At 36.3% G+C, this 20,868-nt stretch overlaps 1 protein-coding gene across 9 annotated transcripts in view; it reads left to right on the plus strand.

The window, feature by feature from the left end:
- The window catches only part of ryr1a (ryanodine receptor 1a (skeletal)), a 142,288-nt gene that overhangs the window by 25,305 nt on the left and 96,115 nt on the right, over window positions 1-20,868 (plus strand). For all 9 annotated transcript variants that reach the window (XR_012386451.1, XM_068223834.2, XM_073914988.1 and 6 more), the window contains exons 23-37: window positions 2,012-2,115; window positions 2,205-2,288; window positions 3,082-3,241; window positions 3,495-3,642; window positions 3,877-4,082; window positions 4,958-5,132; window positions 5,210-5,418; window positions 7,752-8,110; window positions 8,192-8,321; window positions 9,744-9,904; window positions 10,374-10,536; window positions 11,597-11,683; window positions 11,778-12,004; window positions 15,428-15,872; window positions 18,894-19,460. Coding sequence is in view for 8 of the 9 variants with exons in the window: in XM_068223834.2 (XP_068079935.2) it covers window positions 2,012-2,115; window positions 2,205-2,288; window positions 3,082-3,241; window positions 3,495-3,642; window positions 3,877-4,082; window positions 4,958-5,132; window positions 5,210-5,418; window positions 7,752-8,110; window positions 8,192-8,321; window positions 9,744-9,904; window positions 10,374-10,536; window positions 11,597-11,683; window positions 11,778-12,004; window positions 15,428-15,872; window positions 18,894-19,460 (3,225 nt within the window). In the remaining variant the exon portion in view is untranslated. The remainder of the gene's footprint in view (window positions 1-2,011; window positions 2,116-2,204; window positions 2,289-3,081; window positions 3,242-3,494; window positions 3,643-3,876; window positions 4,083-4,957; window positions 5,133-5,209; window positions 5,419-7,751; window positions 8,111-8,191; window positions 8,322-9,743; window positions 9,905-10,373; window positions 10,537-11,596; window positions 11,684-11,777; window positions 12,005-15,427; window positions 15,873-18,893; window positions 19,461-20,868) is intronic.

Genomic DNA, 20,868 nt, shown 5'->3' on the forward strand with positions numbered 1-20,868 from the left:
TACACTATGCTGTTGAGTGTGTAAGTACATAGTGCATAGGTGTTTAGTGAGCCATTTGGGACGCAGCTATAAACTCATTGCTGCCAATAGGAAATACAATAATTATAATCTCTCAATTCACTTCAGCTTTTCATCACATCTTCTGACCATTCGAATGCTCTCTAGTATCTGAAGTGTCTCGCCTCCTACAAGACGTGGCTAAAATCTATCAGTCATTTACATGTAACTCAATCATCATATTGTGGGTTTGTCTAAACACTTACATGTTAGAAAATATTAAAGGGTTGCAGACACAGAGTTGATCTGAACTGAATATTCATACGAGTTGATACTCACTGCAAATTTATTACAGGGTCCCCGCGGGTCCTTAAAAAGTCTTGAAATGTCTTAAATTAAATTATCGATTTTTAAGGTCTGAAAATGTCTTGAATTCTGTAATTTTCCATATGGAGGTCTTAAATTTCATGTGGGATCTTAAATTTATGTCCGACTCGTCTTTTTTATTTATTTTTTTCAACCGCTATTTGACCAGCGCAACATTTGGGGGCAGCACTTTGTGGGTGCAACCTGCATCATTCCATAGGTGACATACGAGTAAGTGATTGATAAATGCGTTGATACTTCGCCACCACAGCATTTTGCGAAATCGCAAGCAAGGGCAAATGTTTGTTTGATGACAATTGGTTGGAGGACGAAAAGTATCGGGGGTGGCTAAAGAAAACAGCCAGGAATCATGAAGGGAGGTGTGCTTTATCTAAAAAGATGATAAAACTGGGGACAATGGGCCGCAAAGCGCTCGATTCACACTTGAAAGCAGAGAAGCACAAAACGTATGTGTAGTCGCAGGCAAGTAGTTTGCCCATAAGTATGTTCTTATCGAGCACTTCGACCTCAGCCTTCCACAAGGCCGTCCACTTTAAGCAATGCCTTCAACAGCTTTGCGAATATAGTTACATTTAAGGCCGAAATATTGTGGGTATTTCAAACCGTAAGCCGCCACCACTCGTACACCTCAAATGATGACGTCCACCTAGTTTTTCAAGCAATGTTCCCTGACTCAGAGTGTGCGAGTACGTTCACATGTGGAAGAGACAAAACAGTATATTTAGCACGATTTGGTGTTGCCCCATACCTAAAGAAGAAACTAGTTTCACGAGCAAACAAGGACGCTTTCATCATAATGTTCGATGAGTCCATGAACGCAGCAACGAAGACTTAGACTTGCACTTTAGACGTTGGTCAACTGACGAGACCGGTACCCTGTTGTCAGGGTTGTAAGGTCAATCAGCACTCTGCATAAAAGTTTTTGCGTCCCTTTGACCTGTCTTGAGCGTGGCTCTGGTGAATTGTGCCACACTAATGCTTCACCACATCATTCTGTGTTGACGCACTGAACATTTTCCTGTTTTTTTTTAATAAGTAAAGTCTTAAATTTGAATTTTAGAGGACTTAAAAAGGTCCTAAAAGGTATTAAATTTCCTGTTAAAAAATGTGCAGATACCCTGTATTACTCGCAACAATGTGGGCAGCAACGCCAAAAACCTAGGTACACTCAAAAAATTTCTTTTACTTCTTGTTCGAACTACTTCAATATGAGTTGAATCAACACAATTATTTTTTGGGGGGGAGAGACAGTTATTGTTTTATCTTCAATCTAATTAAATTTGTGAAAACAATGAAGTTAACAATCAATTTGTGTTAGGACAATATGAATGTATTGTGTGAAACCCTGCATTTTTCACTGTGTACACTCACTTTGCAGATTGACCTTAGCTCAAAGACTAACGGACTGAGCTGTGATATAAATAAAATGTCATTGGCTATTTGTAAAAAGTGGGAGGGGCTATACAGTATGTCCCACCCTGTCTTCATGGTTCACCTGAAATTACATCACACATCAAACAAAGCTGTGCATTTAATGGCATTTCAGAGGACTTTTAATTAATTGCACAGTGAAGACAGTTTCTTTGTGTTTACATTATACAATGTGAGTCTGTCCCCACTCTTGCAGTTTCGTGATGACAACAAGAAGCTGCATCCCTGTCTAGTGGACTTCCAGAGCCTCCCGGATCCTGAGAAGAGCTACAACCTGGCCATGTCTGGAGAGACGCTGAAGTGAGTAAATTATAAAGCTTTTACAGGTTTGCTTCTGTGTTTAAGAAGCATAAAAACATGACCGCTTTTTCTCTCTATCGTCTCTGTAGGACTCTTCTGGCTTTAGGGTGTCATGTAGGCATGGGTGATGAAAAAGCAGAGGAGAACCTGAAGAAGATCAAACTTCCTAAAACGTCAGTATGACCAAATATTACAAGAACTGCTAAACATTTAAATCTAATAAAGGGATTTTCAAATTGTTTGTATATATATATATATATATATATATATATATATATATATAAATATATATATATATATATATATATATATATATATATATATATATATATATATATATATATATCTTGTATGTGTTTTACACCCTGTTGTATATGCAGCCTATTTGTTTTTAGAAAGTAATTAAAACTTTGACATAAAATGGGTTGAATTAAATTGATCAGAAGTGGCACTGTGGCGGTATCGATGCTATGTTGATTTAGAATTTAAAATGAGACTAATATCAGTGTAATATTTCACATAATAACAGTCTTTATTGTGGTTTGCTATATGCCACCCCTGAACTTTTTGAACAGTAGTGTGTGCTAACAAACAAAAGGTAATAATGATGTAGTTAAATGTCAAAATGATAGAGGGTAAAGTAAAGCAGGTCGCACGCCAGAAGCGCCGCTCGGCGCCACGACACGGCGCGCACTTGACATTTTAAAGTATCACACACCAGACGCGCACTTTCGAATGATATTTAGCATGAAACTAATCAGATGGAGCTCTGTGGCGCGGCTGAAAAATGAACTGTGTCCTGAGCCATGGACGGGCGCCGCCGACAGCCACCGACTTGCAGCGCCGGTGTGTGTGTATCCTGATAAAAACCTATGTTTAGAATTCTAAAATGCATTCGGCGCTTCTGGTGTGCGACCTGCTTTAGGATCTCAACTTACCCTAGTTTTTGTTTAATTTTTACTGTAGGTATATGCAGTGTAACGGATACAAACCTGCTCCACTGGATCTTAACCATGTGAAGCTCACACCGAATCAGAACACACTTGTGGAAAGGCTGGCTGAAAATGGACACAACGTCTGGGCTCGAGACCGTGTCCGCCAAGGGTGGACTTACAGCATCATTCAGGTATAGCCACACCATTTTTTTAACAGAAACTAAAAAAATATCATATTTAAAAGCAAAAACATTTGTTGTGAGTCATCTTATTTATTTTTTATTTTTCTGTATTTTTCATATTTTACATTCAACTATTTTATAAATTAAGTTCTTCTTTCAAAAATAGTAAAATTTTTTTACATTTAATATATAAATATTTCATTTCAGTTCCTGTTTTTTCTGTTGGGTTTGTGTCACCTGCTTCTGATTTCGCACATTTTAGGATATTGTGAACAAGCGCAACCCTCGTCTCGTGCCTTACATTCTGCTTGATGAAAAGACAAAAAAGACCAATCGTGACACTGTGTGTGCCGCTGTACGGACTCTGATTGGCTATGGCTACAATATTGAACCCCCTGACCAGGAGAGCAGTGAGTCCACCACCAAATTAACCCCTAAGTTTACTAAATTATGGTAGGCAGGTTTGGTATGGCAGTCTTTCAGTTCAGTCAAAAACACAACTTGCACATCTTGTTAAAATTGGCATGAAAGTGATTGGTGTAAAAGAGTATACATCACTTCAGTGATGTCAACTCAACTCTGTGTGTTTTGTATATTTATTATAAACAGTTGCTCACACAAGTTTCTGTGGTCATTTATTTCAGGTGGTCATGGGGGTGGCAATGGCCGGAGTGATAAGATCCGTGTGTTCAGGGCAGAGAAATCCTACGCAGTGACGCAGGGTAAATGGTACTTTGAGTTCGAGGCAGTAACAGTGGGAGAGATGAGAGTTGGGTGGGCAAGACCAAGCGTCCATGCAGACAGAGAGCTGGGATCAGATGACCTGGCCTACGTGTTCAATGGCTTTAAGGTGCTGAAACTTTTAACTAGTTGAGTTATATTAATGGCTTGTTTTAAGAAACCAATCATTATTTGGACCATTTAGCCTATTACGTTATGTTCTTAAAGATATTCATAAGATTGTAGACAAGTATTTGTGGTTATTATCGCAACACCAATATGATTTTACCGTGAAACACTGCGTCTGTTAGTTTTCATATTTTGGTCTTATTAGTTTGTCATAAAGTCTTTTTTCAGTCGAATGTATAAAACATATCTAAAATACATTTGTGGTTTTAAATGACATTTTATCAATTTGTGTCTGTAGATATATGTATGCAATACATATTTATAAAGGCTGTTTTTTCCGTTATTGTTTTTATTGCACAGTAAATTATTTCCAATTAAGCAGCATGTCCATACCCCAAAATACAAAGGGATATGCTCATACATTCATACAATGCTTATTCATATAGGCCTACAGCATTTTATTTTACAAAAAATAGGGAAAATGCATATTTTTTCTTTGCAGTTTTTTTATGAATTGATAAAAAGTGAAATGAGTGATAAAAAAGATTACAAAAGCATAGATTCTAATGTTCAAAACTAAAGAAAATAGTTAATACTGTATTTAATGTACAACAATAATGATAATTACTCTTAACAAATAACAATAGAATTATTATTTAAAAATAGCCTCATTTGAAACATTTAAACATAAAACTTTAAAAAGTTACATTTTAAATTACTTAAAACAAATGTGATTTCTTAAAGTAATTAATCAACTTGAAATATAGTGATAATTATTAGTTATTTTTCATTTGTCTATTCCCCGGCAGTCTTGCCTTTAAAATACAACAGAGCAGTCTTGCTTTAATTGAATGATTTTCTGGTTTGTACTCTTAGTCTCAGCGCTGGCACATTGGAAATGAGCCGTTTGGCCGACAGTGGCAGTCTGGTGATGTCGTTGGCTGCATGATAGACCTGACGGAGCAGAACATCATGTTTACTTTGAATGGAGAGATGCTCATCAGTGACTCTGGATCTGAGATGGCATTTAAAGACATTGAGATCGGAGAAGGTGAGAGACAGAAAGAGAAATCAGAATGGGATATTTGTTGAGGTGACATTTAATAATATGTTTTTTATACTCACCAGGCTTCATCCCTGTATGCAGTCTGGGTATGTCCCAGGTGGGTCGGATCAACCTTGGTCAAAATGTGAGCAGCCTGCGGTACTTTACAATCTGTGGACTGCAGGAAGGTTTCGAGCCATTTGCTATCAACATGAAGAGAGATATTACAATGTGGTTCAGCAAGAGCTTGCCCCAGTTTGTGCCCGTTCCAACAGATCATCCTCATATTGAGGTAAGAAAAGCACTAAAAATGCAGATGTTAATAATTCATATTTACATATGCAGGTCTTTCTTCATCCTTCTCATGCTAGTGTTTTAAGATCATCTGTTTAAATAAATATGTTAATTATAAAAAAGAAAAATACATTTTATATTGGGACACTACATCACTATTGCGTTTTTGCTGTCTTTTATTTTCATTAGATTTTATTGCATCCTTAATTTTATTCAGTGTGTTCAGGTTTTGTTGGGGAGAGTTTATAAATATATAAAATACTAAAAATAATAAATTTTTAATAATATTTTACTCTATTAAAAAAACTCAAGTACCACAAATACTAAAAATAAAACCTAAATAATTTTTAAACATAGAAATATTATTAAAAATGACAAAAAAAATGCTACACTAATATTAATAATGTTACACTGTTAAAAAATGTAGGCTTTCACACAATTCATTCATGTTGGCCCAACGCAAATAGATTAAGTTAACTTAGCAAAATGAAGTGGATTGAACATAAAACAAAGTCATTTAAACAAGCAGCAATTTATATATATATATATATATATATATATATATATACACACACACACACAGTTGAAGTCAGAATTATTAGACCCCCTTTGAATTTTTTTTTTCTTTTTTTATATTTCCCAAATTATGTCTAACAGAGCAAGGAATGTTTTACAGTATGTCTGATAATATTTTTTCTTCTGGAGAAAAACTTATTTGCTTTATTTCGGCTAAAATAAAAGCAGTTTTAAATTTATTATGAACCATTTTAGGGTCAAAATTATTAGCCCCTTTAAGCTATCTATTTTTTGGCTGTCTACAGAACAAACCATCGTTATACAATAACTTGCCTAGTTAACTTAATTAACCTAGTTAAGCCTTTAAATGTCACTTTAAGCTGCATAGAAGAATCTTGAAAAATATCTAGTAAAATATGATTTACTGTCATCATGGCAAAAATAAAATAAATCAGTTATTAGTGATGAGTTGTTAAAACTATTATGATTAGAAATGTGTTAAAAAAATCTTCTCTCCGTTAAACAGAATCGGGGAAAAAAAAAAAAAAGGGGGTCTAATAATTCTGACTTCAACTATATATATATATATATATATATATATATATATATATATATATATATATATATATATATATATATATATATATATATATATATATATATATATATATATATATATATTTTTTTTTTTTTTTTTGAGTGTAGTAATTAATGCTATAATATTACAATAAATAATAGAAAAATAGTACTAAATTTAATAATTCTGCATCTTTCAAATTTTATTTTATCAAATTTTATTTAAAAAAATAGTTTTCTCACTTTCACTAACTTCTCCTACACTCTCAAAAGAATGTACTTTTTTCATCAAAAAAAAATTAATAGTTTCACAGTAATACCTGTAAAATACACTGATGATTTAACAATCACAGAGTTTTTAATGGGATCTTTACCTGGACTACTCAGATGGCCTTGGATTCCGTAGTGGAATGAGGAGAAAAATTTTACCTGACAATGAATGGAGCTAAGACTGTGGATATGGTAATAAGTGCCAGAAGAGAAGTCAATATTCCCTTCCCTCCCTCTCCATTTGTCTCAGGACAAGTGATTAGTAGAGTTTCCACCTTTAAATTGCTTGCTGTACAAATATCCTCTGATTTATCATGGGATGTCCACGTTAAGGACATGGTTTTGAAGGTTCATCACAGAAAGAATATGCTATCTTTGCGAATCCAAAAAAGCAGGTCTTTCTTGTGATTTGATAATGCAAGTGTATTTACTTTTAAATGGCCAGTTCTTGAGTATGCCAGTCTACAGTCTACTTTCTCTTAGAAGTTAGAGAGGGTCCAAAAGTGATGGTGTCGTATAATAGGTATTTCAACATCAACTTTACCAACACTGAGTGAAAGGCATGAGGAAGCCACCATACATACTTTCACTAAAATACTCAATGACAGTTTATCATCACTTCATTGTTTCCTGCCTAAGGCTCCAGTGTCATCCTACCCTCTTCTGTGACATAAGACATTTGCTATACCCTGGAGTAAAACTAAACGTCACAAACTCCTTTATTTTTCGTGCTCTAAAAAGATTGTATAGATAACTTATAATTTAGTGTTTGACGTTTTTTAATTATTGTTTTTACTTAGCTTGTTTATCATGTTATATATTAGTATTTTTATTACTCAAGCATTGTTTCGAGTGTGTGTTTGACACATTTCAGGGAATTGTGCTGCAATACTGTTTAATTTTAAATAAACTAAACTAAATAAGAAGGCTTCTGTCTCAGGCTCTTTTCTGTTTTGTTTTTTTCAATAGGTGTCCCGTGTGGATGGAACGGTGGAGAGCGCTCCCTGTCTGAAACTGACTCACAGGACATTCGGTTCTCAGAATGCCAACACAGACCTGTTGTTCTTCAGACTCAGTATGCCGATTGAATTCCACGAAACCTTCAAGGTCCCGGTGGGAGCTTCACCCCTCACACGAACCCTCACTATCCCTGAGGATGAGACTCTTGAGGTGGATCCCGAATCTGAATTCGAGCTCCTGAAGAAGTCAGCCACTCGTAAGGAGCAAGATGAGAAAGAAAAAGAGCCGTCCGTCCCGAAAGAGCTGCCTGGAAGCAAAGAAAGCGAGAATGAGAAGGACACCACCACAGAGAAGAGCAAAAAGAGAGGGTGAGAGAAGATAGATGGAGGATTTTTCAATGTGATTTTGACTTCTGATTCTGAAATGGCTGTATTTCTCTGCCTTTCCAGATTTTTTTCCAAGGCGAAGAAGGCAGCGTTTATTGCCCCACCACCAGTGGTTCCAACAATGCCTCGTCTAATGGAGGATGTTGTCCCAGATGATCGAGACGATGTTGAAATTATCTCAAACACAACAACTGTATGGATGAAATCTTGTATCACTTGCAGAATTTCATTTTAAATGATCTATTATATCAAGAGCTGGGTCATAGTGATGCGTGGTTCAGGTTTTTTTCCAACCCACGGGTCTCGCTTTTATGAAATTATTTGACCCGCCCCGCATCACTCCACATATTTTTACAACTCGCCCTGTGAACAGACATATAGGCAGTGTAATGCAAATTACAACAGCCTTTATTTAAACCTGAAAGTGCTTGGAAACATTGCCATTGGAAGCATTGTAAGCTGGAAACAACAAGGAAGTGCCCGTTTTGTGGCTTTCATGATTGTGTAGACCATTTCAATGTGGTCATGTCATTGGCCCATGGACATTTCCTGCTTGTTATCAAACTATTTTATAAATGTAACAAAAGGCAATTTAATCAAACTCAATGTTAAAACTGCTATCGTAGCATTATTTTATCAATATATGGCTCTTTTTGGATTCTCGGAAGCTATAGAAATTAAAAATATAAAACCGGAAATACATTGGGACCATTGTTTTTGTTTACATCCCTCAAATTGGTCTTTATTTTTTTCACATGAGTTGCTCTTCACACATCCGATACTGCTATTGTCTCATGTTGCAACTATTTCTGAAAACCGGTTCCAAACATTAGATTAAGCAGCCTGAACTTTTATCTTTTAATAATGTGAATTTCTGACCTAGTTTCTCCCACACTTTCACTTTTATTTCTGTTTTTGTGGCTGGCAGTGGAAGCTGCTTGGTGCTTTCGTGATGTGTTATGTGATGCCAAAGGTTTGGGCACGTCACGAAAGTTAGGCCTTCGTATTGTAACTTTATCAAAGAACTTAATAAAATATGAAAATAGATAATCCCTGATATTAATATAGGCTAATATATGGTCTCTTTAATTTTGTTTTTAATGACCCACCCTGCAAATAAAGTGACAATTTCTTTACCCACACCAACCTGATCCGTGCATCACTACTGGATGACATTGTATGAAAGAAATTATTATAAGATAGAATTATTATACAATTTAGACTTTTAGTCAACTCATAGTGACTATAACACCAGTGGGAAAAAGTTTTTGCATTTAAATGTTCTGCAGAAACAAAGGAAATAAGAGCAATATTCAGGTCTTTTATAGAGCATGTTCACACTTAAGAAATTAAATTATTATGTGGTTGGATAATCTATATTTTTTGGTGTATTGCGTAACATTGATGAATTGCCAATTAGTTTAATCGTAACATCTGCTACTAATATTTTTAATGAACGCTACAATTAATGTACTGTAATTTAAAAATACAATAAAATTGCATAACATTTCATTTAAATTAATCATTAAAATCAGGAAGAAATATTTAATCTATGACTTCAGTTTATGACAGTGTTTGTCATGTCTAAATTCAATTCTTCTTTTCATCCCACCAGTATTATTATTCAGTCCGGGTGTTCGCCGGACAGGAGCCCAGTGGAGTATGGGTAGGCTGGGTGACTCCTGATTACCACTTGTACGACCTTCACTTTGATCTTTGTAAAGTCAGAAACGTAACTGTTACAGTTGGAGACGATAAAGGCAATATTCATGACAGGTAAGATCATTCATAACACATACTGTATACTTATGCCATTGTTTAACCTAAAATAAATCATATTGGGGCGCTACTGTGGTGCAGTGGGTAGTGGTGTCACCTCACAGCAAGAAGGTCACTGGTTTGAGCCTCGGCTGGGTCAGATGGCATTTCTGTGTGGAGTTTGCATGTTCTCCCTGTCTTTGCGTGGGTTTTCTCTGGGTACTCAGCTTTCCTCCACAAGTCCAATGACATGTGGTATAGGTGAATTGGGTAGACTAAATTGTTCATAGTGTATGTGTGTGAATGAGTGTGTATGGATGTTTCCCAGTGATGGGTTGCGGCTGAAAGAACCGGTTGCTGGTTCATTCTGCTGTGACGACCCCAGATTAATAAAGGGACTAAGCCGAAAAGAAAATGAATGAATGAATCATATTTGAAGTCACTTTATGTCCCAGCACAGCTTGTGTCTCTCCTCTTCTTTCCTCAGTGTGAAACGCAGTAATTGCTACATGGTGTGGGGTGGAGAGTTTAGCAGCTCACAGCAAACCCGCATCAGTCAGGAGGACTTTGTGATCGGTTGTTTGGTGGACCTGGACACAGGACTGATGACCTTTACAGCCAATGGGAAAGAGATCAATACGTTCTATCAGGTTAGTTAAAGCTTTCAATATCACATGGCCTAAACTTCTAGCATCATCTTTTAACTGCTATGCATAAATCCTCCACTGTGGCCTCATGGGTAGAATGCGAATTATATATTGACAATCAGGGTGGTCAACTTTTTAGGTAACATTATTTTGTGTATTACATGCTTCAATGAATCAAATGAAATGACATCTATTTTATTATTGCATCATATTGAATTTTTTAATGTTTTGTGGGATAGTTTGTGTATTCTGACCTACAGTATCCTGCCATTTCCGAGGTTACTGTAGGTCAAACTAAACAAACAACACATCTAATTTTACTTTACTTTTAGGCTATATGTAGAAACAAACACCTATTTCACAAGACAAGTGTTTTGTCTACACTTACCATCGGCTTAGATTAATTGAAGTGTTTATGCATTCACAATGGTATAATCCATTATAGGGGTGGTCAATTGTATATTTATATTATCTATTATTTATTAAGTAATATTAGTATTTAATGTGCAGATCAGAGCAAATTACTCATTACTATTTAGAGGACTAACCCCCATACGTGTTGTTTCATGTTCTTCAGGGGGATCAGTCATTAATTAGGGAGGTCAATCTTGCCCTGTAATTCGCACCCCGCTCATGGGATAGTCGAAATGTACAATGTATCCACACTTCAGCATCTTTGTGTATTTAAAAAAAAACATCTGGATACTTTTTGTCTACTGTTTTTGAAAACTTTTCACTTGTACATAACTTACGGCGCACACTAAACTCAGATGTAGCACTAGATTTTTACAAAATGCAAAAATATGAATTGGCTAATATATTATGAAGCAAATGTTTGATTCGGTCTTGCAAGCTTTAGGGATTGAATGAATTCACAGAGGTAAATGTAATGCATTGTGCTATACTGTTTACAAGCTACTTTTAATGATCACAGTTGAAATTGTGATTGATATATTTAATATTTAATTTTCTGCTAGAAATTGCACTTCTTAACTTCTTTACTGCTTAAAACACCATAATTTTACATCCATAAAATGTGACATTAAACTCTTTTTTTTTTCAGGTTGAACCTAACACTAAGCTTTTCCCTGCTGTGTTTTGTTTGCCATCAAGTCAGAACATGTTACAAGTGGAACTCGGCAAACTGAAGGTCAGCTATCTTTTTTTTTTTTTTTTAAACAAATGTTGTATAAAAATTATGTTACCTTCATGTAAAATGTACTATTATTCCTCTCTTCATCCAGAACATTATGCCCATCTCAGCAGCCATGTTTCGCAGCGACTGTAAGAACCCGGTCCCTCAATGCCCTCCCAGGTTAGATCTTCAGATGCTGACCCCTGTCATATGGAGCCGGATGCCTAATCACTTTTTGTCGCCTGAAACTGGCCGCGTGAGTGAGAGGCAGGGCTGGAAAGTGCAATGCATGGAACCTCTCGTTATGATGGCACTGCACATCCCTGAAGAGAACAGGTATTACAGTTATTTGGAAATATTATCCTTTATTTCTGCTTAAATCAGTCATGAACTTACACATCAAAACAAAAATGTATCTTTTGACATATCAGAGCTAATTAGGCTATAAGAAAAGTGCTCAAAACCTTCTTAAAAATATTATACTCATGCCAATCTGCCAATTGATTTAACCCCTATGATGTCATTGAAAATGGTAGAACTCTGATCATTAGGGAAATGGAAGCTTTAAAATGGCCGCTTTCCCTGCATACAGGTTTGGCTATTTGGAGGTGACCCAGAGTGTAAGTAGGACAGTATTATTAGTTTCTGGGTTTAAATTATGAAAAATTAAACTAACATGTTTGCAACAGAGTCTTGTGTTTTTCTGCTGGCATATAGGTTGTGTGTATAGCAGAAACTGTTTGTGTAAGTTATAGTCACAGCCTATCTGTGACAGTCACCGTTGCTTAGCATATTTTTGATATTCACGTAGTATTTATTCACTTTTAGGCCCCGTTTACACTAATGCGTTTTAGTTTGAAAACGCATAAGTTTTGATACGGTTACGCCAACCGTCCACACTACGCCGGAGTTCTCGAGCGCCGAAAACGGAGCGTTTCGAAAACGCTGGAGAGGCCGTTTTCATTCTAAAACGCTGCTGCTCCGTCTCAGTGTGGATGGGGAAAGACGGAGACATCTGAAAACAGAGGCGGGGCTGCAGACATTCGCCTCTCTGATTGGGGCTTTTCCTCAATATTAAGTAGCCCACACACAGTTCAGTCCTGAATCTTCTCCGTGTAAGTTTAGACTTCGCAAGTTTGATCAAGGCTGCATCTCTTCTTCTCAGTTTGATATGGAAAACATACCGAGGACACGCGTCAATCTTCACAGGGAACAGTGTAACGTTACTTTATAACTTCATTCACATCACCTTGGCTACGTTGTTTCACTTTCTCAACAATAAAATGTAAACTTGATATAAGGAACTGCCTATTTTTATTTTAATATTAACAACTAAACAGACAGCAGAAATGTTGAGGCGTCGTGCTGCATGAGCGTCATCTTCACTGTGCATATTTATAACAAAACGGAGCCGATAACAACTGCCTCCTTTCAATTTCAGTGAAAATACGAAACATACCCTCTCTTTTGCTGAATATCAGTTTTAATAATCGATAATGGCCATTATAAAAGTATAACATACAATAAGTTTATACATTATAGGAAATAAAGGCAAGCGATCAGTCAATATACAGAATGTAGGCTACGTGCTTACATTAATCATTAACTTATCTTTGCGCTCAGCCAAAACACGTTACCTGAGAACAAGTAATAGATTCCAATGACCAAAGTCAGGGAATATGTCGTTAGATAAAGACAATAAGATGAATGAAATATCACGTTTAATAAATATAGTGAGATTAGATCCAGCGGGAGATGCTTGATGAGAAGTCCGACTAGCAGAGGTCACGTGTGGTCACGTGATGTGCGTTTTCAGCGTTTTGGTGTGGACGGAGAGCAGTTCAGAAACGCTGGGTAAAACGCGAGTGTGGACGCGGATCGTTTTCATTCTAAAACGCCGTTTTAAAACTAAAACGCACTAGTGTAAACGGGGCCTGAAAGTAAATCATAGAAGCTCAAATAATGACTTTTGCTGCTTGTTGAAACAACTTATTTAATATGAGTTGAAACAACACAATTCTTACGTTTCAATCCAATTAAATTTGCGAAAAAGTTTAGGTTGACAAACTATTTGTGTCATTACAGCATGGAGAAATTGTGTGGAGCCCTGCATTTTTTTCAGTGTCTGACAGATTTAGGCTGTAAATCACACTGGCAGAAGTTTACATCAATGACTCATAGCTGTCCTTTCAAATTTTGGGGCTTTGAAGAAGAGCTGAAAATATTTAAATTTGCAAAACCAGTTATATGAGAGGAAATTTAGTGTTTTTTTGTTTATATATATTTTTTTTAATTTTAAACGGTTTTACATAATGTACCATCAAAACAACACACAACCCCCTCCCCCCGAAAAAACAAACAAACAAACAAACAAACAAACAAAACACAACAGAAAAACAAAAAACAACAACAAGTGAATGACATTTAACATAATCAACGCAAGATTGTAAAGTAACAACAGAGTAAATTCAGTCATTACTTTGAAAGTAGTAGTACACTATTCAGTTTTGAGAAAATCAAAAAGGGTTGCCAGGCAGTTTGAAATTGCAGATGGGATGTGGGCTCCAGGGAATGTTTCCTCTCAAGCTGTATGACATGAAACAGTTCACCCAACCAAGCTTTAAAACACGGGGAGTCTGAAGTCTACAATTTGAAATTATTCGTAAGTAAATCATCTATAAGTCAAATTAATTTACAGAGCACCTTTCACAGACAAGACGTCACAAAATGTTTTACAGTCAAAAGATAACAGATCAAAACAGATTAAATGCCAGCTCTACATATACCATAGAACTTATACAACAGCCAAACCAAATTGTTAATTAAAAGCTAGTCTGAAAAGATTTCTTTAAAAAAAATTATCTTCAATTGTATGTGTTGTGTTTTGTAGCCTAATATATTTATGTTCACAAATTGGGTGTAAAACAGAACAATGAATTGAAGTTTGAATTATTCTATGCAAATAAATCAGTGGACCCCAGAGAACAGATTGAGGTAAAGTTGGTTTTATATATGCACATTCAGACGTCCTTCATAAAAGCACAATTTCAGATAAGTATTCTTTGCAAATTCTAAATCGGGAAATCATTATAGTGTAACAGGTTATAAAAATGCTTCCACTTGCTTTTCTTTTATGTACATGGCCCTTTAATTCTAAATGACCCCCCTCTCTGTTCATTGGTTGGTGGCATCTTATAAACTAGTTCCGGACAGGCCATTATTGTTCGACATGTTAGACTGCTGGAACTGATCACAGTGGTTTTAATGTGTTTATCAGAGTAAAGTGATTTGTCCAAGGCATGGTTTGGTGTCAGATCTGATCATTACTATAGACAACGCAATGGAAACGGAGTACTAACGGTTTCATTGGTGTCGTGACCCGGATGTGAGTGAGGTTTAGGGGGTGAGTGTAGCAGAGGCCAGCTAGTGAAGTGCTGAGCAGGTAAACCTCACTCCTCTGACCTCTAGGGGTGCTCTGGCGACAGACGCTAGAGGCTAGGGTGGTGTAGGACCTGTGAGGTTACATTAGCTGCCAAAATATTCCCGAAGATTCAAAGTACTATGGTAAACAATATAAGGAGCGTGTCACAAGTAGTCACTGAACAAATGTGCGAATATAAAGCCAACTTTACCTCAGTAGAAAATAGTACAAAATTAAAAACAAAGTGAGTTCATGACCCCTTTAAAGCAGACATTTTTAAGAAAGCAGAAAACAAACATAAATTTTGATATGAAGTCTGAAATCTATTCGTTCTCTAGGTGTATTGACATCCTGGAACTGTCAGAACGTACCGACCTGATGAAGTTCCATTACCACACACTGAAACTGTATGGCTCGGTTTGCGCTCTGGGGAACAATCGTGTCGCACACGCCCTCTGCAGCCACGTGGACGAATCGCAGCTCTTTTACGCCATCGAAAACACGTACCTGCCTGGCCCGATCCGCAGTGGCTACTACGACCTGCTCATCTCCATGCACCTAGAGTCTGCCAAACGCAACCGACTCATGACCAATAAGGAGTTCATTGTGCCCATGACGGACGAGACTCGAAGCATCACCCTTTATTCGGATGCTGAGAAGGCACATGCGTTACCTGGTGTCGGACTTACCACATGTCTACGCCCAAAACTTCACTTTGCTCCAACTGGATTTGTGGGCACTAATGCTGACCTTTACACCCTGAGCCCCATGTTACCTCTTCAGGTAGGTGGTGGGAATGAGATTGATTTTTGTGCTAATATTGTATTTGTCGGTTCAAGTTTATTTTATAGCCCTTTTCACTATAATTATTGTTTCAAAGCAGATTTGTTGGTATAATTTTAGTATCCGCTTGTTAAGTGGTGACGTATGTAAAAGTCCAAGCCGCAATTATACCTCTCTTTTCATCCTGATGATCCCTCGGTTCCAGCTCGCATTTCAGCCTGCCTGTTGGATATTTCACACTGGATGAAAGATCATCATCTTCAGCTGAACCTCGCAAAAACGGAAATGCTTGTAATTTCTGCCAACTTGACTCTACACCATAACTTTTCAATCCAGATGGACGGGGCAACCATTACTGCATCCAAAATGGTGAAAAGCCTTGGAGTAACGATTGATGACCAACTAAACTTCTCTGACCACATCTCTAGAACTGCTCGATCGTGCAGATTCACACTCTATAACATCAGAAAGATCCGACCCTTCTTATCTGAACATGCAGCTCAACTCCTTGTTCAAGCTCTTGTTCTCTCCAAACTGGATTACTGCAACTCTCTACTAGCTGGGCTTCCAGCTAACTCTATCAAGCCTCTTCAACTGCTCCAGAATGCAGCAGCACGAGTTGTCTTCAATGAACCTAAACGAGCACATGTCACTCCGCTGCTAGTCCGTTTGCACTGGCTGCCAGTTGCTGCTCGCATCAAATTCAAAGCTCTGATGTTTGCCTACAAAGTGACTTCTGGCCTTGCTCCCTCTTATCTGCTCTCGCTTCTGCAGATCTATGTGCCCTCCAGAAACTTGCGTTCTGTGAATGAACGTCGCCTCGTGGTTCCATCCCAAAGGGGGAAGAAATCACTTTCGCGAACGCTCACGCTCAATCTGCCCAGTTGGTGGAATGAACTCCCTAACTGCATCAGAACAGCAGAGTCACTCGCTATTTTCAAGAAACGACTAAAAACTCAACTATTTAGTCTCCACTACACTTCCTAATCTGTAATTGCCTCTCTGAATATCACACTAACTGTACAAAAAAAAAAAAAAAATACTAATACTACTAATACTTCCCTTCTTAGACTTTACAGACCTGAAACTTGCTTATAGCACTTATTCATTGTTGCTCTTGGTTGTGTAAATTGCTTCCTTGTCCTCATTTGTAAGTCGCTTTGGATAAAAGCGTCTGCTAAATGACTAAATGTAAATGTAAATTCATTTGAGTGGAGAAATCATTCGTTTATGATCATGTTTGATTCCTATCACACATTAAAGTAAATTTTATATAAAATTATAGTGTACACAACAATCTCTGGGCTTGCTGCATAACAAATACCAAAAATTTTTACAATTTATAAAAAAATGAATCACTTTCTGGCCATCGGATATATATATATTGCGATTGTGATTTTCGAAAGTATTAAATCGCTTTGTAAACGTTTATAATTACCATATTATGAGTCTCCCCATTCAATTGAATAGAGCGCTTGGACCCGGAAGCCACTTCGCGTGACGTCACACTTAACAAGCTGATAGTAGTCAGCATTACATGAAAGTTGTGATAAGTTGTCCCCTTGTTGTTTTCTATTACACTTCTTTATATTTATTGTTTTTGCTTTAAGTTTATTTTTGTTTTTATGTAAAGATGCACATGAATTTTAAAGAAAATAATATAAATATGCAGGGATAAATCCTAATATAAAACAACACAAAGGATTTTGATTTCATGCTGTCTTTAGTTAAAACTGTAAAACAAAAACAAAAACTAAAAGCATACATTGTTTATAAATATAAAATAAACAGTAAAGTACTTAGTATTGAAGTAAAGATAACCAGTGAATTTCAGCTATTGCACTTAAAATATATAGAATTTGTTTTATTATTTATTGGTTTTAATATGCGAGAAAAATATAATTGTAAAAATAAAACAATTGAGACACTCAGTAACCAGTGCCAAATACTGTAAGACGAAATATTTATTTTCAATATTTAAATGTAATAAACTGGTAAGGGATACTGTCCAAGTGCACTGAGTAGACAAAAACAAAACAAAAAACTTAATATAAAAGAATTATAAAAAATATTATTTAAGGAAATTCAGCAGTGAAATAATAATTAATATAATGAATTATATCAAATGTATTCATAATTAATTTAATAAAGGTGGCAGCAAGTAGGTAGCTGGTTCGAACCTTGGCTGGGTCAGTTGGCATTTCTGCTAGGAATTTGCATGCTCTCCACATGTTAGCGTGGGTTTTTTTCGGGTACTCTGGTTTCTATAGGTGAATTGGGTGAGCTAAATTGTTTCAATTCAATTCAGCTTTATTTATATTGAGCTTTTACAATGTAGATTGTGTCAAAGCAGCTTCACATAAATGGTCATAGTAACTGGAACAGTGTAGTTCAGTTTTTAGTGTTTAAGTTCAGTTCAGTTCAGTTTAGCTCAGTTCAGTGTGATTTAAAATCATTACTGAGAGTTTAAACACTGAAGAGCAAATTCATCGATGCGTAGCTCTACCAATCCTGAACCATGCAATCCTACATTGTTTGTAGTGTATGTTTGTGAATGAGTGTGTATGGGTGTTTCCCAGTACTGGGTTGCAGCTAGAAGAGTATCCGCTGCTTAGTGCTGGATAAGTTGGCAGTTCATTCTGCTTTGGTGACCCCGGAATAATAAAGGGACTAAGCAGAAAAAAATTAAGTAATTGATTTATTATTATAATTGATTATTCATTTAATAATTAATATTTTTATATCATTAAATGTAATCTATATAATATAATCTATATTATATAATTACATAGTTTTTATTTATATAATTATATTTTATTTTTATATTAGCAATTAATAAAATAAAGAACTGTAAATATAAAAATGTTTACTGATAAAAAGGACAAAAAAACAACAGAATTACCAACAATTAAAAAAAAATATATATATATAATAACTAATATCAATTATTAATAAAAGTTCCTAAAACAGCACTTAAATTATCTAGATTGACTGTTCTAATCCTTTTGTTCTGTGCTGTAGATGCTTAAAGATCATGCCCTCAGCATGCTTACAGAAGCTGTGCAGGACGGTGGCCAAGCCATTCGAGATCCTGTAGGGGGCAGCGTTGAGTACCACTTTGTGCCCATCCTGAAGCTCATCAGCACCCTTCTCATTATGGGTGTATTTGATGACGACGATGTCAAGCACATCCTGAAACTGATCGAACCATCCGTCTTCAGCAGCAACAGTGAGACTCCAGCTGAAGAAACTGGAGATCCTGAACAGCAGCTGGTCTGCAAAGAGGAAGGAGCGGAGGTAAAAGAGCAAGAGGAACCAGCAGACGGTGGAAATGATGGAGAGCTGCTGGATGAAGGGATGGGAGAGGAAGAAGAGCTTGAGGAAGAGGAGGAGGAGGAAGATGAAGAGTATGAGGAGGAGGTGAAAAAAGAGGAGGATGAACATGCTGCTGAAAAAACAGACAGAGAGAAAACTACAGATGGAGAAACTGAGAAGGAAACTGGTGCAGCAGAGGCTGAAGTAAGGGAGGAGGAGGATGTTGGAGAAGGACTGCTGCACATGAAGCTTCCAGAGTCTGTCAAACTCCAGGTGAAGTACTGCTGATGGCGTTTTAGTATTTCTTTTTAGTATTTTACAAGCAAATTGCATGAATTCTATTTCCATTTTTTCTTTTCAATTTCATTGTTTTTTTTTTATTAAAGGACTCCATCTTTTAAAAAATAGACTTATTCTACAAGTCCTCTAAAGCAGGGGTTCTCAACCTTTTTCACTTCAAGGCCCACTTTTTTCTCCAAAAATTTTTTGAAGGCCCAAGCTGATTGTCAAGAGAAAATGCTTACTTCAAAGCTTTATTTATTAGCAGAACATTTATTTTGCTTTCTATTATTCCCTTTTTTTTTGTACATCATTTTATATAAAAAAACATTGTGCATGTGTATATGTATATATATATTTTTATAATATATATAATATAATATGTATTTTATTTTTTATTTTATTAAACACAGACAGGTTAAAAAGCTCCTGAATTCTTCAGTTATTCTTTACAACATTACATTCTTTATTTGGACCTTTTCTTCAGTAAAGGAACCTGACAGAACAACAGGAGATGGCAAAAAGAACTGATGCTGCTTTGAATTAGACTGACTTCAATTCATCTATTGATCTATATCCATTAAAATAAATAAACCTAACCTAAATGTAAGATACAGTTTAAAAACCCTCTAAATCTGTTGAAGCACATCGATCTGAAGGTGGTTTGTTTTGTAGCTGGACATTATTGGAGTTCGCCGACAGGAACTGTGAACAGCTGTATACTGAAACACCACCGAGTCTCGCTGGATCCTCCTGTAAGGACGCTCGTCAGTTATAAAATGCTCACAAGACGTTAATTTGGACAACTATTATAAAGTGTTTACACAAAAAGAGCACACATAGTTTGTGAATCAACGCACTTATGTGACTAATACAGTACAAGCCGCAGACGTGAGGCATGTGCGTGCTGGTTATTATAATCATTGTTACCTTTACATTTGCGTGATTGTTTGCTTTATACAACTAAGAACGTAGTCCCAGTTGACGCGCAGCGATTGGAAATTTAAGCCACACTTATGTCTGTAATTAACAGCGAGGCTGTTTTTGCTGTCTGAATTAGCCCGTTAGGTGTAATGAAAACTCAAAGAACTTATTCATACAATTTTTTCATTTAATCCCGAAAGTATTATGGAATCATAGAGGTGTTAATGCAGAATATCTTCTGGTCTAGACAGACTTCTGTTTTTCTATAGCTGCTTTGCCGTTCCTCAAGCAAAAATTTTCCAACACTGTAAAAAATGCTTGGCTTCACACAATTCCTTTATGTTGTCCCAACACAAGTTGATTAAGTTATCTTAGTTGTTCTTACAAATTTAAGAGGATTGGACATCAAACTATTTAGCTGTCCCAAATAAAACTCAAGAATTGTTTTGATTTAGCCCATTTTAAATAAGTATTTTGA

Source organism: Danio rerio, chromosome 10 (assembly GCF_049306965.1).
Source record: "Danio rerio strain Tuebingen ecotype United States chromosome 10, GRCz12tu, whole genome shotgun sequence".
NCBI classification, from domain to species: Eukaryota; Metazoa; Chordata; class Actinopteri; order Cypriniformes; family Danionidae; genus Danio; species Danio rerio.